Raw genomic sequence first — 23,465 nt, forward strand, 5'->3', positions numbered from 1 at the left:
AAGAGGAAGCTACGACGAGCACAGCGAAGGCGATCTCCTTCAGACTCAGACAAGTTCTCTAATGCGGAGGATGTGAGTTACCGACGGAGGTCAAGGACCCCCCCAAGTGAAACCTTTACCTACGAAAAGGAATCACGCCTTGTGCGGAAGTATGAGAGCACATCTAGTAAGGGTTCGGGAAACAACGCCATGAAGAAGGCGTTGGATCAGGTTTCAAGGTCCCCCTTCACGTATAGAATTGAAGGGGCTGAGCTGCCTCGACGGTTCAATCAACCAGCATTCGCCATCTACAGCGGTCGATTAGACCCGGTAGAGCATGTGAGTCAATTTAACCAAAAGATGGCGATCTACTAGCAAAATGAGGCCCTTATGTGTAAAATCTTCCCGTCCAGCTTGGGATCAATGGCGATGAGGTGGTTCAACGGCCTGAAGACAAATTCCATAAGCTCTTACAAGCAGCTCACACGGGATTTCTGCTCTCGCTTTATCACCAACACCAGAGTCCCCAGGCCCCTCGGTTCGCTATTGTCCTTGTCCATGCACGAGGGAGAAACTCTGAAAGCATACTTCGATAGATACTGGGAAGTATATAATGACCTGGATGATAACCACGATGCTGTCGCTATCAGCACATTCAAAAGCGGCCTCCCCACCGACCATGGCTTAAGGAAATCCCTCACTGGTAAACCGGTTGCCAACGTTGATCAGTTGAGGGATAGGATAGACAAGTACAAAAGAGTGGAGGAAGATCAGCTGCAAGGGAGGGGGAAGGAGAAGGTTATCCACCCCAAAGCAAATGATTTCAGGTCGGAACGGCACAATCATGGTCAGCCGAGGAGAGATTTTTCGCGACAGGCTGGGCAGAGTAACCCGCAAACAGTGAATGCCATATTCAGAGAGCCCGTACAACAGGTACTGGAGAAAGTAAGAGATGAACCCTATTTTAGGTGGCCGGGAAAGATGGCTGGAGAACCTTCCAAACGTAACCAGAACCTGTACTGCCACTATCATCAAGACCATGGGCACACTACTGAGGACTGCAGGAATCTGTGGAATCATCTGGATCAGTTGGTCCGAGAAGGAAAGTTACGTCACCTGCTGCACCCGTCGAGTGGCCACACCGGCCAAGCAACACAAGAGCCTCGAAAGGACGTGACCTTAAGACCACCCACCGGAACGATACATGTCATCTTCGCTACACCAGGAAGAACGGGACCACCCATCCCCAGGGTGTTAGCTGTTGATCGGCTCCCCTCCGGGAGCAGGCAGAGGGAACACAAAAGGTCAAAAAAGGGAAGCTCTTTGATACTGGGGTTCTCGGATGAGGATAAAAGAGGAACTATTCAACCTCACGATGATGCCTTGGTGGTCACTCTGAGGATTGGGGGCTTTGACGTGAAAAGGGTGTTGGTGGATTCGGGAAGTGCAGTAGAGATAATGTACCCTGATCTATACAAGGGGCTGAACCTGAAACCAGAAGATTTGGCAGTTTATGACTCCCCCCTTCTTAGCTTCGAGGGAAGAATGGTTACGCCAAAAGGACAAATCCGACTACCCGTACAGACTGGGACGGAGGTGGTGGAAGTGAATTTTATCGTCGTCGACGTTTACTCACCCTACACCGCGATAGTCGCCAGGCCATGGATCCACGCCCTGGAAGCCGTAACCTCCACACTTCATCAGAAGGTGAAATACCCATCCAAAGGACAAGTGGAAGAGATCCGAGGAGATCAGGCCGTATCCAGGCAGTGTATGGTGGCCGCCGTCTTACATCGGCCCCATGCCGAGTCCTCGGCCCCTGAAAGTTTATAGCAATCAGCCGCCTCGGCAGAGCAAGACGACGACCTGGCCGAGGAGATAGGGTGTGAAAGTTTAGAAAAAATCGCTGTCAACGACGACCCGGAGAAGTTCTTTTTGGTCGGCTCGGAATTGCCCTCTCAAGAAAAGGAGGAACTGGTCGGATTTCTTAGAGAAAATGTCGACGTGTTCGCATGGGAAGCCTACGACGCCCCGGGCGTCGATCCTAGCCTTATTTGTCACCACCTGAACGTCAACCCCTCTTCCGCTCCGAAGAAGCAGCCACCCCGACGCCCTTCAAAGGAACATGCTAGTGCCGTAAAAGACGAAGTGGCAAAGCTAAAAAAAGCGGGGGCTATCAAAGAGGTCTTTTACCCAGAGTGGCTGGCAAACACTGTGGTGGTAAAGAAGAAGACAGGGAAATGGAGGGTCTGCATAGACTTCACGGACCTAAACAAGGCATGCCCAAAGGACCCATTCCCCCTACCCCGAATTGATCGATTGGTGGATGCAACCGTGGGGCACCCCCGAATGAGCTTCCTGGACGCCTTCCAAGGCTATCATCAGATACCCCTTGCGCTAGAGGACCAAGAGAAAACGGCTTTCATGACGCCCATCGGAAACTATCATTACAAGGTGATGCCGTTTGGGCTAAAGAATGCAGGCTCAACCTACCAAAGAATGATGACTCGGATGTTTGAACCACAACTGGGCAAAATCATTGAGGTTTATATAGATGATATGGTCGTCAAGAGTAAAAGGGCTTCCGAGCACGTGAAGGACCTCGGAACAATCTTCACCATATTAAGGGAGCACCGGTTGCGGCTGAATGCCTCCAAATGTTCATTCGGGGTCGGGTCTGGGAAATTCCTAGGGTATATGGTCACCCACAGGGGAATAGAAGTAAGTCCCGATCAAATCAAAGCCATTAACAGCCTACAGGCTCCTCGGAATCCGAAGGAAGTACAGAAGCTCACTGGTATGATTGCGGCATTGAACCGGTTCATATCGAGATCGGCGGATCGATGTCGGCCTTTCTACCTCCTGATAAACAAGTGGAAAGAGTTTGCATGGTCGGAGGATTGCGTTCAGGCTTTCCAGCAACTTAAAGACTACCTGTCCCGACCACCCATCATGTCCAGCCCTGAGGCGGATGAGGTGCTGTTTGCCTACATCGCCGTAGCTCCCCACGCTGTAAGCCTGGTACTGATACGGGATGATAATGGGGTGCAGGGACCGGTGTACTATGTGAGCAAATCACTACATGAGGCCGAGGTGCGATACCTACCTTTAGAAAAGGCAATTCTGGCAATAGTGCATGCAACCCGAAAACTTCCTCATTACTTTCAGGCGCACACGGTCATCGTTCTGACTCAGCTTCCCTTCCGAGCAGTGCTTCGAAGCGCTGACTATACAGGAAGGATCGCCATGTGGAGTGCGCTCTTGGGAGCCTTTGATATAAAATACATGCCCAGATCCTCCATCAAAGGGCAGGTCCTCGCAGACTTGGTAGCGGAGTTTGCTGAGTCCTCCATAGAAACAATAACCGAGAAGAGGGACATGGATGGGAAGTCAGTTGGTGCGATTTCAACAGGGAGGAACACACATTGGAAGGTCTACGTAGACGGCGCAGCCAACCAGAGAGGGTCAGGAGTTGGGATAGTTTTAATATCCCCGGACGGTGCTACCATTGAAAAATCATTAAGGCTCAGATTCTCGGCTACGAACAATGAAGCCGAATACGAAGCCTTACTTCAAGGGATGACGATGGTTCAGAGGTTGGGCGGAAGAATAATAGAAGCGTTCTCGGACTCCAGACTGGTAGTCGGACAGGTGATGGGTGAGCTGGAAGCCCGAGATACTAGGATGCAAGAGTATCTGGGACAAGTCAAGCGGCTGCAGACGAATTTTGAATCCTTCAATCTGACACACATTTCCAGGAGTGGCAACACCCATGTGGACTCGCTGGCCACTCTCGCCACGTCCTCGGCATATAGTCTGCCGCGAGTGATCCTGGTTGAAGATCTAGCCCAGGCAAGTCCCATCAGTAGAGGCCCTGCCAGAGTCCACCAGATCAGAAAGAGTCACAGCTGGATGGATCCCATAAAGAACTTCCTGCAAAACGACGTCTTGCCGGAAGAAAAGTTGGAAGCCGAGAAGATACGAAGGAATGCTCCTCGGTTTTGGCTGTCAGAGGACCACAAACTATATCGGTGCTCCTATTCTGGACCGTACCTACTCTGCGTACATCCAGAAGAATCCGAATCTCTGCTTGAGGAGTTACATGAGGGGATTTGTGGAAGTCATACCGGAGGGAGATCGCTGGCGCACAGGGCACTTACCTAGGGGTACTGGTGGCCAAACATGAAGAAAGAGGCCCAAGAATACACTAAGAAATGCGATCAGTGCCAAAGATTCGCCCCGAATATCCACCAACCCGGAGGAGTTCTCAACCCCCTCTCGAGTCCATGGCCGTTCGCACAATGGGGCCTTGATCTAGTTGGACCCTTCCCCAAGGCCGCAAGGAACAAGCGATACATAATAGTCGGAACGGACTACTTCACTAAATGGGTGGAGGCTGAACCATTGGCCAACATTAGGGACGTGGACGCCCAAAAATTCATCTGGAAGAACATCATCACCCGCTTCGGGACCCCGCGTACACTCATTTCCGACAATGGACTGCAGTTCGACAGTAAAAACTTTAGGGAGTATTGCCGCGAGTTTGGAATCATCAACCGATATTCCACCCCCGCCTACCCTCAGGGAAATGGACAGGTCGAAGCCGTGAACAAGGTCATAGTGAACGGACTGAAGAAGAGGTTGGACGAGGCAAAGGGGAGATGGGTAGAAGAACTCCCCCATGTCTTATGGACTTATCGGACGACGCCGCGACGATCGACCGGTGAAACCCCCTTCTCGATGACTTACGGGGTTGAGGCCGTGCTCCCGATTGAGAACAACTTTCCCACACTGAGGTCTAGATTGTTTACCCCAAGCGATGACGACGAGTTATTGGAACGGAGTCTGGACCTAGCCGAAGAAAGAAGGGGAAAAGCGATGATTCACGTGGCCTATTATCACCAGAAGCTGAGACAAGGGTATGATGCTAACGTCAAACCACGGCCTCTGGGGCCAGGTGATCTCGTAATGAGGAAGATTCTTGGCAGCGCAAAGAACCCCTCTTGGGGCAAGTTGGGGCCCAATTGGGAGGGACCATACCGTGTCACATCCGTGGCCGGAATAGGCGCCTACTACCTAGAAGATTTAGATGAAAAAGCTGTACCTCGACCATGGAATGTAAATAACCTCAGAAGATATTATTATTAATGAGAATGGCTTAGCACACGTTTTCTTTCATGATTATTCGCTGCTTGCTGGGCTACTGACAACTATTCCTAGTTTTAAACAGAATCCAAGTCCTGCATGGCTCCTCGGACCACAGACTTGGGGGAAATTATTACTCACATAAGTTTTAAACAGAACCCAAGTCCTGCATGACTCTTCGGACCACAGACTTGGGGGAAATTATTACTCACATAAGTTTTAAACAGAACCTAGTCCTGCATGGCTCCACGGACCACAGACTAAGGAGAAATTAATACTTAAGGCAACTATTCGTAGTTTTAAACAGAACCCAAGTCCTGCATGGCTCCTCGGACCACAGACTTGGGGGAAATTATTACTCACATAAGTTTTAAACAGAACCTAGTCCTGCATGGCTCCACGGACCACAGACTAAGGGGAAATTAATACTTAAGGCAACTATTCGTAGTTTTAAACAGAACCCAAGTCCTGCATGGCTCCTCGGACCACAGACTTGGGGGAAATTATTACTCACATAAGTTTTAAACAGAACCTAGTCCTGCATGGCTCCACGGACCACAGACTAAGGGGAAATTAATACTTAAGGCAACTATTCGTAGTTTTAAACAGAACCCAAGTCCTGCATGGCTCCTCGGACCACAGACTTGGGGGAAATTATTACTCACATAAGTTTTAAACAGAACCTAGTCCTGCATGGCTCCACGGACCACAGACTAAGGGGAAATTAATACTTAAGGCAACTATTCGTAGTTTTAAACAGAACCCAAGTCCTGCATGGCTCCTCGGACCACAGACTTGGGGGAAATTATTACTCACATAAGTTTTAAACAGAACCTAGTCCTGCATGGCTCCACGGACCACAGGCTAAGGGGAAATTAATACTTAAGGCAACTATTCGTAGTTTTAAACAGAACCCAAGTCCTGCATGGCTCCTCGGACCACAGACTTGGGGGAAATTATTGCTCACATAAGTTTTAAACAGAACCTAGTCCTGCATGGCTCCACGGACCACAGGCTAAGGGGAAATTAATACTTAAGGCAACTATTCGTAGTTTTAAACAGAACCCAAGTCCTGCATGGCTCTTCGGACCACAGACTTGGGGGAAATTATTACTCACATAAGTTTTAAACAGAACCTAGTCCTGCATGGCTCCACGGACCACAGGCTAAGGGGAAATTAATACTTAAGGCGACTATTCGTAGTTTTAAACAGAACCCAAGTCCTGCATGGCTCCTCGGACCACAGACTTGGGGGAAATTATTACTCACATAAGTTTTAAACAGAACCTAGTCCTGCATGGCTCCACGGACCACAGGCTAAGGGGAAATTAATACTTAAGGCAACTATTCGTAGTTTTAAACAGAACCCAAGTCCTGCATGGCTCCTCGGACCACAGACTTGGGGGAAATTATTACTCACATAAGTTTTAAACAGAACCTAGTCCTGCATGGCTCCACGGACCACAGACTAAGGGGAAATTAATACTTAAGACAACTATTCGTAGTTTTAAACAGAACCCAAGTCCTGCATGGCTCCTCGGACCACAGACTTGGGGGAAATTATTACTCACATAAGTTTTAAACAGAACCTAGTCCTGCATGGCTCCACGGACCACAGACTAAGGGGAAATTAATACTTAAGACAACTATTCATAGCTTTAAACAGAACCTAAGTCCTGCATGGCTCCTCGGGCCACAGACTTGGGGGAAATTATTGCTTATGGTAGATTGGGAGATCATTACTTAAAGGAAACCATTTTAATACGTGCGCGCAGTCTGGCACCATCGCAACCCTCAGATGCGCAGCCCAAAAACCCATTTTTATCTTGACCGTTTATCTGTATCTACATAGTTGCAAATGTTCAAAGAAGAGCGCTACTGACGTGCATCCATAGTAAGCAAAACGAAATTTTATATTAATATTCCGAGTACATTAGAAGGAGAAGTCCTTACAAAAAAGCGGGAAAATTGGACGACTCTCGGTCAAAAAAGGAAAGAGTACAAAGATCAAAAGCCTAGAAGGCTAAGCCTCAACAGGAGGATCTCGTTTCTGCTCGGGCTGAGGAGGCGGAACCTCGATGGTAGAGTCTACGACGGGATCATTCGCCATATCGGGCACAAGTACAGCATCAGGCGTCGCCAGATCCTGCTCAGAGGCAGCTTGGACACCATCAGGATGCGCTCGGATCTCTTTAGGATAGAAAATGCTCTCGGGCAGTCTCAGCGCCGAGTCAGCAGGAACTCCTGCAGCGTCGAGAGCACGAGACCATGAGATATCGCAATACTCCCGGCATACCTCGGGGATCTCTTCGGATAGCCTGGCCTCCGTCTCTTCGACCCCGAGCTGGCGTGCGGCACTCTTCTCAGACTCTGTGGCCTCTCGGATCAGTTGGGCCTCCTCTTTGGCCCGTCGCAGCTCATCCTCGACCCTTTGCAGAGCGGTCTTGAGATCCTGCACTGCCTGTTTCTCGGTGGCAAGGTTAATCTGGGTCGAGAACAGTTCCTTGCACTGGTCCTCCGCCTGGACCTCAGCACTCTTCAAACCAGCCTCTGCAGACTTGCGCCGGTTCTCCGACTCCTTGAACTTGTCCATGAGTTCAGTGTAATCGTGCTGGAGGGACCCCAAGGTTTTCTCCACCTCCGCTCGCGCCTGGTTCTCGACCTCAGCCCGACTACTGTTACTACGGCAAAATTCCTCAGCCACGAATACCTGCTGGGTAATCTACAAACGAAACAAGATTGCTGTAATCTAAGGTCAAATAAATTAATGAAACAGTAAAAGGATTACTTACCATCGCGAGATCCCTTTTAAGGGATAGGAAGATCTCGGGCTGAGAGAACCGCCTATAAGCCTCCATATCCCGAGGAAGGAGTAGGGGCTGCTCTAAGGCCTCGGCCATGTAGCCCGCCCGGCCCCGATTGTACTCTCGGATCGAAGCATTGTAGGGAATGGCCACCCCATCCAGCTCTAATCTGGGGCCCCATACACGCGGGATAGCACGTACATCCGCAAGAGTCTCCTCGTCCCGACTCTCCGAGGAGTTGCCCCTTCTGCTCCTTGGCGCGCGAGTAGTTTTTTGCTGCTTGGTCGGCTGGGCAACCACCTCGCCCTCCTCAAGAGTGTCGGCCGGCCTTTTCTTCTTCAAGTCTGGATTGACCTTAAGGCCAAGGTCTGAGGTGTCCGTAGGAGCCACAGGAGGGAGGGTCTTGCCCTATGGTGGAGTTGGCGCCTTCGAGGACTGTCCTTTCGACAACCGGCCTTTCCCTCGGGAGGCCATCAGCTCTTTTAGAGTTTTTCCTTTTTCTGCCATGGTCTCTATCTCCTCGTCCGAAGTATCGTCCGAGCAAATAACGATAGAAGGAACACCAACTGCAGAATGTCGGTCCCGCTCTCCTTCGGGATCAGAAAATTCCACCAGGGGGGTCTGTTGAACTTCCTCCTCAAAATAAAACTCGTCTATCTCTGCCTCAAGGGAAAGACGAGATGATTCAGCTCCCTCTTCGGCCTGAGTAGCAGCACCAGGCTCGTTTGGCGGAGGTAACTGCTCTGCTAAGTAGGGATTCCTAACACCGGGCAGCACAACTGGTGGCAGATCGTGTTCAGCTAGGAACTCGTCCCTGGACACGTCGATCCTAGCCAACCTCGGACTGCCCGCCCTTATAGCGTGACCGATAGCCTGGAAAGAGCTGCTCAGAGGTTGATAGCCCAGAACCAGATGGGCCGCACGCAACTGTCCGTCCTCGGAAACGTAAATCTCCGATCTAAGAAAGTAGTTCAACGCTGGCACGTTCACAAAGTTTAGCCGAGGAGCGACGTGAACTTTATCTGCAAGCAATCAAGGAAAGCGGGGTTAGTTCATAGAGTTTCCTGATTACAAAGAAAGCAAGAAAAATAAACCCTCAATACTAAATCCTTTCCCAAAAAATGATCGATCCTAAAAACGCCGCACCTGGGTTTCCTGCCCGAGTTGGACAATGAATACCGTCGAACCACTCCCCAGAGGCAATCAGGAAGTCATTCTTCACGGTCTTATTGGATATTGGGAGACAAGAGAACAACCTAACATCCTCGTTCCGGGATTTAAGATAATACCCCTCATCCCCGAGGCGGTGACATTCGTACAAATAGGCCACATCATGCCAAGTAAGGCCTAGATTCATCCGCTCGTCTAAGACATCTACACAGCCTAGTATCTTGAACATATTCGGGGCACATTGATACGGCGTCAACCTATGGTTGAACAAGTATTCTCTTGTGATCTTACGCATGGGAAGTGTCATCCCTCCCTCTATGAAAGCAATCATGGGGATAACGACTTCTCCCTCACGCCTATCTGTCAATATTCCTTCAAGAGGACAGTACCGTAGCCCAACCCCTGGGGGAATGTGATATTTAGCCCTAAAGGCCTCCATAGTGGCTGGAGTGTTTACTAACTTCTCAAATCTACCCATCTGGACTTACCCGGGGAACAAAAGTAAAGACTCAGAAAAAAAAAGTAGAGTCCGAGGAGGAAATTGAAACAGCAAGATGAACGAAATGTACTGGTACCTTCACAAAACGTTCAATGAGACGCCTGGGAATCTCTCGTGGACGAAACGCTTCACAAAAACGACTACGATGGCGTAACGGACGCAAGTGTTCGTGTATCTCTGGGGTTCGATGGAGTTCTCTGGAAGCCTCTAAGGTTTATGAAATGCAGATAAAAGAAGAAACTGAACCCCTATGACGTCTTATATAGCCAGGAGGAGAGAGAAAAGATCACTCCTACCTGAAAATACAAGAAAAAACGATAGCCGTTCGATCTACGCCACACCGTTGGATGAGGGAACATAACGCCTCCAGAAGTTAATGGCCGCGCCTCGTAAATTGCAGCGCGTCAGAAGTAACGATCCGCACGCGCGCCACACGCTCTCCTTATTTCCACCCTCTCCCAAACGTCAAAACCCCGTTTTTATCCTCGGACAGAGATAGAAACCGGAGTTTTGAGGGGCTATTGTGGGGCCCGGCCCAGAAATAATGGGCTATTCCAAATTCAGGCCCGTCCGAGGAGCGTCCTGTCCGAAGAGAAACCACGTATGAAGCATTACTCAATCCCAATAAACGCCAAGGAAACCTGTCCGAGGAGAAACTCCTCCTCGGACATCACGAAGCTCAGACAAAGAACTCTCCCCAGCCACTTCAGTTCACCCTCTCAACATATAAAATGAATAAAATCCAAAATATCCCATGGAGAGCTACCACCACATTAATTGCGCCCCAACCACCCTTTTGGCCGCATTAATGAGGAAATGACCCCTGAACAGTACCGCCTTGGCCTCTGCAACTCACATGGGGAGAGATGAAGGCGTCTGATGGGACAGCCACTCATGTAGGTGCTTAGATAGTCAACAAGTGTAGGGTTGAGATGAGAGAAGGGAACTATATAATGTAGTAGAGTCCCTTAGAGAAGGGGACGAAAAATTCTGTATGAGAACTGAAGAAATAAACTTATACGTGAGAGATCCATTTTCGTGTCTTTATTTTCTGCAACCATATTGCCCATGCGTCAGACTGAATAGACTCGCTGAGGCCAAGTTCTTTGACCCATCCTCTACAAATATTTATTGTGGGTTGCGCTTTGGGCCAGGGCCTGATCAATCGAATTTGGGCCAGGAAAATCGTGCAACTACAATAGGGAAGCATTTTCTTAATATAAAAGAAAAGAAAAAATGGCAAACCTCAAGAAAAGTGGGCCATAAACATTGGACATATGGAGGAAACAACAACAGCAAAATTGAATCTTCATTCTGTTGTGGGTCCAGACCATGTGAAAGCTAAATTAATAAGCATGGTTGCCAATTTTAAGGAAGAGTCCTATGTCAAGTCACGTTTGGAGTCTGAGAAAAGAAGTGAGGCGGCTGAAAAAGTGACAAAGAATAGCCAAGAGAGAGTAAAGCACTGCCGCCTTTGAGAGCAAAGAAAACAATGATATTTTCTTTAATCATGAAACATACACAAGAGAATTGATTTTTGTATTTTAAAACCGAAACCGAACTGGAATCAGAGAAACCACCCGAAACCCGAAATTTCGGTTGGTCAGTTATTCTTACACCCCTACACATTACAATCCTATATGTCATAGACCAGGGAAAATAAAATTACTATTTGCTTACATGTCTTTACGAGGAATAATTTATGAATAAGTTTACAATCAGTAATTCTCAGTGAGGCCACTACATTTAATTAACTTATCCAAAAAAAAAAAAGATACTACAATAAAATATATTAAAGTAATTCTCCTTATTTTATTCTGCAATATTGTTTCAATTCTTGTTTTCATCATGTTCATATTCAGTCATCACCATCACAAAAGCTTCACAAGGATTACAATTTGCTAAAATCATTGTATTCTGCATCATCAACATGTAATCAATATTCTCATTAAGCATTTGGATACTGAAAATATTGAACACTTTGGCAAGAGATTCAATACCCAGAAGGATCTCTAATGTCAATAGGGTGGCTAATTGGAGGTTGATTGGCCAAATACCGGCCTGCTGGGGAATTATAAATTGAGTGATGAAGTTTATTTTCATCAGTTTGACTTTTTGTTGAGCAGTTGATTCAGAGAAGAGTGAAGGTAAAGGTTACTTAGTGGCAACAATAATTCCTGAGTCCAATAATATATTATGCCAATTCTGTAGTCCATATTTGTCTCAAACATCCACAAAATAATTTATTTCCATTGGAAGAATCATATGTGATAGTCCACGAATGTATTGACCCCTTTGGTAAATTAATCAATTAATTAGCCAAGTAAATTAATTAGATTCAATTACATGCAATAAGCGTGATAACACAAACAAATCACCAACTAAGCTAACTGCAGCGGAAAATAAATTTGACACAAGTGATTTGTTTACGAATGGAAAAAACCATTGAGGCAAAACCCTACAGGGTGAATTTAAGGTCACCACTCTCGAGAATTCACTATTATCAAAACAAGCGGTTACAAGTAAAAGAATTCTAGTACTTAATACCAACCTATAGTTGAACCCTTACCCCAATACCCAATTAGACTTGTAATGTAGCGGCAATCTCTCCTTTCAATGCACGACTCTCAGTACATGATTAACCAATGATGCACGGATTCCAGTACGTGACTAACACACTAACTTGAGGAAGATGTTGGCTACAAAGTTCTTCAATTTATCCAACAATGAAGATCAATAAGCTCCTTGGTTACAAAACCCTTAGGGAAAAAAACGCAGTAGCTTATAAAGAGAATATGATGAATTAGGGCAAATTGTCTCCGGTTACAATATGCATATATTATCACTTTGCATCAAATTGCATCCCTATGACGGCCCTTAAAATAATCCTTATATATGTCTAGAGTTATGAGAAAAGAAACCCTACACAAATACTCATGGATATGCGTGAAATCAAATCTAAAAATTCTAATTTCATGATTCTCGATAGATACAGCTTCTGTCGAGCTTCAACATTAAACCTCGATAGATATGATTCTATCGAGACATCTGTTGAGCTTTAGTAAATAGCACTTCTTCACTTGTTTCTTGGTCAAACTTGCATGACTTCAATACTAAACTTGAACACTTGTTTCTTGAAATACTAAACTCATCCTAGATCTACCCAAATACAAGTAATGTGCATTTTATCAAAAGATTAGCCAAATTCCATAACATATGTCTCTAACAATCTCACATATGTCCCTAACAATCTCACATATGTCCTAACAATATGAACAAGTTTACAAATGGCCAACTTTAATCTGAAAGTCAATAATCTATTAAGACATTGATGATGATTACAGTAGACTCTGAGGACTTCATCAAATTGCACATTCATAAATCATAACTCAGTCATCAATGTTACAGAAATAAAATATTTAATTAAAACCTAGCTGAGTTTGTATTGGTCCTCACCTTCTTGATAATAAAAAATTAAAAAAAAAAGGTTCTAAGAAAAGAGAACACACAAATTATCATCAATTAAAAACAATTTGCAGTAGATAAATTTTTAAATATAAATGGGGAAGCATTTACTTAATATAAAAAGAAAACAAAAAATGGTAAACCTTAAGAAAAGTGGGTCGTAAACATTGTACATATGGAGGACACAATAACAGCAAAATTCAATCTTCATTCCTAATTGTCCTGAAATTTAACAAAAGGGGAAAAAACTATTAGAAACATAAATTGTATCATATGATAAACTGAAACATTCATATAATACTAATTAAGATAGTATACTCAAATGGGTATCAATTAGTCCAACTAGTAAAATCTCTAATGATTGAATAAGAAATCTGGGGTTCAATCCCCACTATCATCAGGAGTGGACGTCATAAGTTAAAACTCTCTCTCAAAAAAAAAAAAAAAAAAAGATAGTATACTCAAGGCATGTTTTATGAACACAAGTATAATGACATCAAGTGAAAGAACTAGGGTTGAGCTAAACCAAACTTTATGGACAAATATGGATTGGATATGTGAAAAAATAGCAAATTCTGAAATTCTAAATCTTTCCTAAGGATCAAAATATGGGTGGCCCCTAGAATTTCCAAAAAGGGGTTCATTTATGTAAAATTATGTATAAGAAAATCAGGACTCTTAGTATAAATAAACCCCATTACAACCCAAAATGCACATTTTGGAACTTAGCATATCAATATTAATTGCTATTTTCTTTCAATCTCATACAGTTTTTTCTATTTAACTATCAAAGAAAACAATGACAAGGCAATCTTATTACAAAAGTTAAGAGAACTTCAAACAGACTTATCTTTATGAACAATTAATGAAATGAACAAATGGTTACCTGAGGTGTTATTAGCTCCCAATGCAGGAGATGAAGAGATGAGCGTTGGTATGGATTGTTAATTAGTGGTGGAATGGTGGATGAAAGAAAGGTTGAATGTTAGTAGTACGTACCAAGATTTGCAAACATATCTAACTCTCACCGCAGACTTGGCTGTGGAAGTTTTGGGATATATCAAAGAAGATGATATAGTTAAATTTTTTTTTTTTTTTTTTGAGTAAAGGTTTTTCAAAAGAACCCTCTGAGAGTATACAAAAGTCAGGATATTATAGACCCACCCCTTTGACATATGGGGTACAAATAACGTAAAATAATAAAAGGAAAACAGTACAACAATAGGACGTATAATAGTAAAGGGGGACAAAAACAACAAGAGCTGGTCACGGAGCTTCCCTGGTAGCTTGTCATGGTTCAGCCAAGTCTCTGTTCCAACGCTGATAGTCCCGTAATAGAGTTGACGCACCCTGAAGTATGTCCTTTGGCTGGGATTGTTTTTCCTCAAAACAGAACCTGTTTCTGGCATTCCAAATGGCCCATGCCACCGTCGCCCAGTTCTCCATTTCCTTCCCTGTGAACTTTTCCTCCAACTACCGAACTAGACGATAGAAACTCTGTACTTCTATTCCACATTTCTGCAATCTTCCTTGCGCAACCGCCCACACGTTTCTGGCCATAGGGCACTCCCAGAGTGCATGGCCAACCGTTTCATCGATCTGTCCACAAATTGAGCATAGTGGGTCAATAGGTATTTTCCTGCGGTAGAGGTTGGCTCTGGTTGGGAGGATATCAGTGCACGCTCTCCACACAAAATTCCGGACCTTTGGTGGTACATTCACCCTCCAAATCCTGTTCCAAAACCTCTTCTCCTCGCCCACCGTCGAATGTTCAACTCCTACCTCTCGGTGCAAACGCAAGGCCACCTGATAGGCTGTCTTAACCATAAATTCTAGGGCTTTGTTTTCTTTCCAGTAGAGTTTGTCTCTTGTCCGTGTGTTACTGAGTTGAAGACGCAGAATATCATTTTATGTAGCTTGCATGAAAGTGGTCTGTATCAGGGGACGATTCCATTGCATGGAGTCATGGTGGATGAGGTCCCCCACTTTCAAGGTAGGGTCAGCACCTGGCTTGAAAAGAGGGGGGTGTGGCAGCCACTTATTGATGGTAATCTTTATGCTCTGCCCATCTCCAATCTTCCACATTGACCCCACCCGAAGAACATCCCCTGCACCAAGCAAACTACGCCACACAAAAGAGGGATTGTGGCCTAATTTTGCATCCATAAAAGAGCACCGAGGAAAATACCTGGCTTTGTAGACCTGATAGAAGAGGGAGTGGGATCCGGTAACCAAGCGCCATGCTTGTTTAGCTAGCATAGCAAGATTGAAGGCATGAATGTCCCTAAATCCCATTCCACCTCTATTTTTTGGCGTGCATAGTCTCTTCCAATTAATCCAATGGATCTTTTTTTCATTCCGTGTTTGCCTCCACCAATATTTAGCCAAGATTGAGTTGATGTAATCACATACACATCTTGGGATTTGGAAGATGCTCATAGAGTAGGTGGGGATTGCTTGAGCCATGGCCTTGATCAAAGTCTCCCTCCCCGCCTTTGATATAGTCTTTTCCTTCCACCCCATCACCTTTTTTGTTATCCTCTCTTGTAGTTCCTTAAAAGTGCTCACCTTTGATTTACCCCTAATCATAGGCAACCCAAGGTATTTTTCACAGCTCGTCATGACTTGTGCCCCCATTAAATTCTTAATTGCTTCCTTATCTCTTCGGCTAGTATTTTGGCTAAAAAAGAGCGTGGTCTTTGCTCTATTTATAGCTTGCCCCGAGGCCTCCTCATATTGTGTAAGGATATCAAGTAATTGGCGGCATTCTCCCATCTTTGCTTCACAAAATAATAGGCTATCGTCTGAAAAAAGTAGGTGAGAAATACGAACTCCACCCCGACAAGAGTAAATACCCTTCAATCTATTTGTATCAGCTGCCTTTCGGATCAAGGAGGACAAACCCTCAACACATAACAGAAAGAGGTAAGGAGATAAAGGGTCTCCTTGCCTAATGTCTCGGGTTGGTGTGATGAAGCTCTTCGGTTCCCCATTAATAAGGATTGATTATGTGGCTGTTTTCACTGTTTCCATGGCCAAATTCACCCATTGTTCAGGTAGCCCAATCTTTAGCATAATCTATCGTAGGAATTCCCACTCCACTCTATCATAGGCTTTGCTTATGTCAAGTTTCACTGCCATGTGACCCGTCTTTCCTTTCCTTCTATGCCGCATACGATGGAGCATTTCAAATGCAACAGTAGTATTATCTGTAATAAGTCTATCAGGGATAAAAGCACTTTGGGCATCAAAAATAACATTGGGTAAAATGGATTTTATCCTGTTAGCTAGAATTTTGGATATAATCCGTGAAACAACATTACACAAACTTATGGGCCGGAATTCCGTGATATATTATGGATCATTCTTTTTGGGAATAAGAACAATGTGTGTAAAATTCATTTTCTTCAAGCATCTACCAGAGTGTAGAACAGATAAAACAGCGAGTGTTACATCATGTCCCACAATATGCCAATATTTTTGGAAAAAGAAAGAAGACATACCATCCGGACCCGGTGATTTTGAAGGGTGCATACTGAAGAGGGCCACCCTTACTTCCTCCTCGATATAGGGTTGAGATAGTGAGTGGACCATGTCTTGAGTCACCACCTTGTCAACTGCCTCCAAGACTCTTACCATGTTCCCTGGCCGAGTTGTGGTAAACAAATTGGTGTAATATTCCTCAGCAATATTGCTAATTCTATTCATGTCCAACTGCCATACACCCTCACTATCATACAACCCATCTATGTTTTTCTTCATATGTCTCTAGCTTGCTCTTTGGTGGAAGAATCTAGTATTCTTATCCCCTGCCTTAAGGCATATGGACCTAGACCGTTGCCTCCAGTACACCTCTTCATGATGCAACAGAGTGTTGAGCTCGTTCTTCAATTCATTAATACTCTGTAGGTTCTGCTCGTACCCTTGCTCCATCAACTCCTCAAGTTCCTGCTGTTTTGCATTGAGACGGGTCCGCGTGCTGCCAAAGGTATGTCGACTCCAAGATACCAAGGTTGATCAGCATTGTTTTATCTTCTCAAACAATCGGTTCATGGGGCTACCCGAGGCTTGTGAATGGGTCCAAGAGTCACGGATTATTTGTTGGCACTCTGGATGTGACACCCATTTTTCTTCAAAGCGGTGGAGTTTTTGCCGTCGGTGAGGAGTAGGAGCAGCATCTGGTGTAGTGTCTAGTAGTATCGGGTCATGGTCAGAGTAGGAAGCCGTCAGATGGGTCACCTTTGCTCTTGGGTGTAATTCCGACCATTCCACCAATGCGCATGCTCTATCCAGTCTCTCCTCCACGAAAGCTTCTTCGGCTCTCCCATTGCGCCATGTAAACCTGTATCCATTGTACCCAAGGTCTATTAGTCCACAAAAAAGCAAAGCACTTTGAAATTCTACCATGGGAGGCAATGGCTTAGGCAGTCGGCCATTTTTCTCACTAGAGCTCAATATCTCATTATAGTCACCAATACACATCCAAGGTAGTGTAGAGCAACTGCGAAGGTGTCGAAGTAACCTCCAAGTCTCCGGTTTCTGTTGCTCATTGGGATATCCGTAGATGCCCGTTAATCTCCATGGTTGTCCTGAGGGAGGGAGGACCCGTGTGTCAATATGATGAGGGGAGTAAGTACTCGTGTCAACAACCAGTTCAACCTTCCATAACAATGCCAAGCCACCTCTTCGACCTTCACTGGATACCGCTAACATCCCTTGAAAACCTAGCTCTGCCTTTATTGGTTCCATCTCTCTGACGTAAGTTTTGTTTCCATGAGAAACAAAATAGTGGGAGCTTTATTTCTCACCAAGTTGGCAAGAACGTCAACTGCACGACGGTTCCCAAGCCCCTGGCAGTTCCAATTGATGATGATCATTGTGGTCGGCGAGGCTGTACCACAGCCTCCACCGTTTGGACATTAGGGTGTGTTGTGCCAACCTCACCCTTAAACCGTTTGTTTTTTTCTTCATCAACTTGGCCATCATGGCTGTTTGCATGGATGGAGTGTCTTTTTTTCCCCACTGGACTCGTACATAATGACGTGGTTGAAGGTTTTTTGGTTGGAGGTTTTTTTGGTCTTTCAATTTTTTTCCACATGGCTTTAAGTTTACCCCGTGAGTCCTCAGCTGGTGTACATGGCATTACAGATGGGAGCGTTACTGTAACATTGGTCTTCCCATAATTGACAGGCACACAATAGAGCGTCCCCTCATGATGATTAGTTTCCATGTTTGAATGGTTTTGATTTGACGTGATATTTTTTTCCGTAAATATCGGGTCAGCTGGTAACGTATAAGGAGAGAATAATAGGGTGATAGATTGCATTAAATGTGGTAACGTGCGTGTCGGGCTAGGCTGGGCAGTTTCCAGCTTTTCCGCGCTTTCCCGATCCGTACTGCATGTGTTTGTGGGGTTCACTGGCTACGTCACTGGTTCTATCTCAGCGTTTGGTTCTCGCCGGAACCGTTCCAAACTCCTCTGTTTGTTTCTCAGCATTTCAGGCTTGAGCCAAGTACCAGCTTTCAACCATTCTCCATACGGTCTACTGCTCTTTTCCGTATCGTTTGCCGACTCGCACTCCTTCATCTCATGGCCAATTCTCCCACATGCGAAACACCAACCCACTAGGCGTTCGTATCGGAAAGCGACTTTGGCTTCGTCTCCCTCTGGACTGACAATAGGACACCCTCTCCGCAACGGTCTGTCTAGTGGCACCTCAACACGTATACGAAGGAAGCAAGCTTGATCTGTTTTGATGGCTTTGCAGTCCACTTCAATGACTCTGCCCAGTCCCTGTCCAATGTCTTGTCCTGCTTCTTCAATTGTTAAGTCAAATGGCAGCCCCCAAACTTGGACCCACATAGGTAGGTGGGTGAAGTTCACCGTTCTCACTGTCATCCCCTTTTCCCACCTCCGTAAGGCAAGAATTTGGTTGTCAAAGCACCAAGGACCATTGTTCCAAACCCAATTTAGTTGGCTCTCCATAGCGAATTTAAATTGTAATAGACCATCTCCGACTTCCACCACCTTCAAGTCGTCTCCCATTTTCCACGTCGATCACAATAGATTCTTGGCGGCTCTCATATTAATCGATCTAGTTGTAAGGAATTTTCCAATCAAGCTTAGAGAGTATTCTTCCAATATCTCTTTTCTCCTGACTGGTCTTATTGTGATGGCTTCATCTTCTTCCGTTGTTAGCTGCAATTTTTGAATACGATCTAAGAACTCAGAGTCCATGGTGCTCCGCCTAGGATAGGGAAGCTCCAATGGCAATGGCTCTCTAATCCCATAGGTACAAGCCTAGGAGAAAAGAGAGGAAAAAGACTCACTCACGGTGAGAAGGAATACTCCTACGCTGAGGAGAAGAAAAGTCAAATTCGGAGTCTTAATTTTTAGTTAAAATTAGTAAGCCGTGTCTTTTCTTTTTAATTTTTTAATTTTTATTTTTTGGAGTAAGCTCTGTCTTGTTGATGTTGTTGGTGTTCTCAACTTCTCACAACTTTTCCTCCTTTATTCAAATCCCTCCTCCAACCATCTAACACTTTTTTTTTTTTAAATACTATAGATTTTTAACCTATAGCATTGTTCCATAAACGATTGTTATATATCGGCCAATACAACAATTAATTTTTAGAATAAGCAAGATTCCTACATTTTTTGTTGGAGGGTGGAGACTCGCAACAAGAGACTTTTCCAGATTTTTTTCATTTTTTATTTTTTCTAATGGCACATCGATAGAGCCTATGCAAACTAAAATATTGTGATATAAAATATGGATATTGGGTCAAATTTATGCAAAAACACAAGAGCCCAAGCAACTTCTTGGGCATATTTCCTAGCCCCAATTCCTTGTATACGTTTGAACTTCCCCATGGTACCAATTAATTCACTTCATGGGCCGAAACCAAGAACCCCAGGATTTTTCTTCACAATATAGGTAGTAATGAAATTTCTTTACCTCACACAAAGGTTCTGCAACCCTATTTCTCTTTCCTGCATGAATTTATTCTTTTTTTTTCTTTTTTTGAGAAAATTTCAACTTATGGTATCAGTTCCTGATGATAGACAAAGACTGCAATTGGTTTTTGGTGTAGACGGGATTAAATACCAGATCTCTTATTCAATTATCAAAGACTTTATTAGTTGAGCTAACTAGAACTTATTACATGAATTCATTCCTAAACACAAAAGGATGAGATCTTTTGTTACCTTTATATATATATATATATATATGTTTTAATGGGGTATAAGTATTTTTAGTACAGAGAATCTTTTACTCTTATGAGTTCAGTGGATGAGTTACATAAGTGTGTTTGGGAAAGGTAAAAAAAAAAAAAAAAAACCCTTTTTGTGTAAATAATTCAACTTTTAATTTGTTTTGGAAATAAGTTAGTTGCTATTTGTCACACGTGCATATAACATAAAAAAAATTACTAAAACTATATTTTTTTAATAAATATTATGGAAAAAGGCTACTAAAAACTGCAGGGGAATAACCTTCTCATTCTTGGTCAAAGTATATTTGATTATAAATCTCTTTAGAAGAATTTCCCAATTAATGAGGACAATAAAGGTGAGAGAGAGCGACTACTCTATTAGAGAGTAATCATAGTAGTTCCTTACTTCCATTACCGGTTAGTAAACAAAAATTATGTTCCACTTGTCTTAAAAGTATGATGCCATATTTATTGACATGATTGAAGTATAGTTCTTTTGATATTTTTCTTCCATAACCAATAATGTTCCTAATTTGTTTTTTTAACGAGACTGTGGGGCTCGAAATCTGAGGTCCCAGCCCACTTTGTATTCAGGGCCCAAAGCCCAGGCCGAGGAGCCCTACTGCTAAGGACGTATGATGAAAGCCCCTCAAAAGCCCAAGAACGTGGCCGAGGACGATCTCACGCTCAACACCTCACAAAACGCCTGAAGAAAAAGACAAACTCAGTATAAGAGCAGTACAAGGGAGAAAGTTGCCAACACCGTAATGTGGAGCCCTGCGTCTGAGAAGCCCATACTCCAGACCTTGCTATTTAACTTTTCCCAACCACCCACAACCACTCTGACGTATGGATTGATAGGACGAGTCATTACTCCAAAAAGGAAAAACTGACACGTAGATGAAAAATGGGAAGTAAACGCTGGTATAAAAGGGGAAGAGAGCCAGGGGAGAAGGGGAGAAAAAAAGATCCTACAAAAAAGGAAGAATGGAGAGAAGGTGATGCTCCTCGGACTAAGTCCGAGGACTCAAACCCTCCGAGCTACACCGATGTAAAGCCTATCTATTCTAGTCAAACCTACCTTCGTATGAGCTTCTATGAAAATCATGACTAAACCGCCGTCCAACGACCAAGGTCCAGCCTTTCTATCCCACTCTCTATGAATTATATTGTTCGGGCCTTTTACATACGAGCCCAACGTCATTCTTGGGTCGTTAAAAATTGTGTCCCTACAGAGACCATATAATGTTCTTCATTAAGTAAATTAATTTTCTAAGTTCACCATTTTCACAAAGTATACAAGTTACGTTAAATTCTCTTATTAAATTTAAGGGTAAATTGCAAATTACACCCTTAAAGTTTGGAGATGATTGGATTTTATCCCCTGAAGTTTCAGAATTTCAATTTTACCCCCTGAATTTTGGGGTGTTTGGATTTTACACCCTGACATTTCAAAATTTGGATTTTACCACCTAAAGTTTAGGGTTGTTTGGATTTTACACCCCCAAATTCTGATACTTTAGAATATAAAATCCAAACACTTCAAAAATTTAGGAAGTAAAATCTAAACACTTCTAAAATATAGGGGGTAAAATCCAAATTATGAAACGTTAGAGAGTAAAATCCAAATATTACCAAACTTCAGAAAGTAAAATCCAAATTCTGAAATTTCAGAGTGTAAAATCCAATTACCCCCAAACTTTAGGGGTGTAATTTGTAGTTTACCCTAAATTTAAACACATGATTATAGTAAAAACAAGGCTCAGGATAGAACTTGTATCAAAACTTTTATCCTTTTCACTTATTAAAGTGACATGTTGTAAGTGGTGAAAAATACAAATAATGCTAGTAGTGAGCTCATGTGAAAAATAATTAAAGTGATTTTTCATCTCTTGTAACTTACAATCTCAACAAGTTGTGAAACAATTATAGTTGAAGTTGTATTTATAGCAAAGTTGTAAATGTAACAGTCCTCTCCTCTATAAAGATAAAATTGTTTGAACTTCATTAGTTAATACAATCATGTGTTTGAATTTGATTGGAGACCTTAACATATAGCACCTAAGAAGCTATAACTAACATTTACAATTTTTTTTTTTTTAATTTACAAAACCAAACCATTTAAGATTCAAATGGTTAATAAAAACAAATCAACTGGAATTGTACATTTAATGACATCATTTGTGGTGGCCTGTTTGTAATTCCATACTCAATTTCTCTTTTCCCATTATCTGCCTAATTTTACCCCCCCCCCCCCCCAAAAAAAAAAATTGCACTTTTGATCCATAAATTTTAGGGATGTTTTCATTTTGACCATTTACTTTTTAACATTTTCATTTGGAGTTTTTTCATGCTTAATTTTATTAGTAATCTAATTTTTAAATGTGCTCTATATTTAACTATTTCATGAAGTCCTAGCTCTAAAATTCGGTAAAATAAAGAAATTTTAATTGTTATAAGTAGAAAAACATATTATGAATAACCAGAACAATAATAGAAATGAATTGTCCCACAAATATGAAAGCAAAGTCAATATAAATTGTCAAATGAAAATTTTGGAAAGTAAAGGGTTAAAAAAGGGATAATTATTGGTTTACATTGCACTATTCATGTAAGATTTACATTTTAGATTAAAAAAAAGTGGACAACATTGTACTCATTTGCATAAGTGTACACTATTGCACATATCATGTACTATACTATATAATAAAAGTTGGGTCTAAAAGTTGTGATTGTGCCAACTGCCAAGTGACTACTCTCATAAATTATTAAATTCATTTTTATTGTGTTAGGATATATTTCCTCAAATTAAGGGATAAAATTTAATAATAATTTAATTCAAGTAAAAATTTATCATTTAAATTTTAACAAATTTAAATTCTATTCAAATTAAAAGCCTATTATCAATCATTTCTAAACTTAAATACCATATAACACCTCAAATTTTCGTGTTTCTTTTCCTCAAAGTTGCATCCTACATTTTATTAAAGTAAGTTATTTTATAATTAATTATTACTATTTATTTAATAATTCAATTTTAATTATGTTAGTAAATTTTTTAAATTTACATATGAATCTTCTAAAAATTCAATAATGCTACATTCCTGTTGAGCAACATCAACGTAGCATTTCGATCCACTTCAATCCATTCATTCTATTGCACCCCACTTCAATTCATTTCAATC

General features: G+C 43.0%; 1 protein-coding gene across 1 annotated transcript; it reads right to left on the reverse strand.

The window, feature by feature from the left end:
- Positions 1-18,484: 18,484 nt before the first annotated feature.
- On the reverse strand, positions 18,485-19,108 carry LOC115980747. Its single transcript, XM_031102968.1, has one exon. It carries the CDS (start codon positions 19,106-19,108, stop codon positions 18,485-18,487), a length of 624 nt encoding a protein of 207 aa, XP_030958828.1.
- Positions 19,109-23,465: the final 4,357 nt, after the last annotated feature.

The sequence above is a fragment of the Quercus lobata genome, chromosome 3 (assembly GCF_001633185.2).
Source record: "Quercus lobata isolate SW786 chromosome 3, ValleyOak3.0 Primary Assembly, whole genome shotgun sequence".
Lineage (NCBI taxonomy): Eukaryota > Viridiplantae > Streptophyta > Magnoliopsida > Fagales > Fagaceae > Quercus > Quercus lobata.

What these genes read in the sequence shown, in the direction of transcription:
- LOC115980747 (XM_031102968.1), bottom strand. Translation starts at nt 19,108, where the DNA reads ATGGGAGACGACTTGAAGGTGGTGGAAGTCGGAGATGGTCTATTACAA.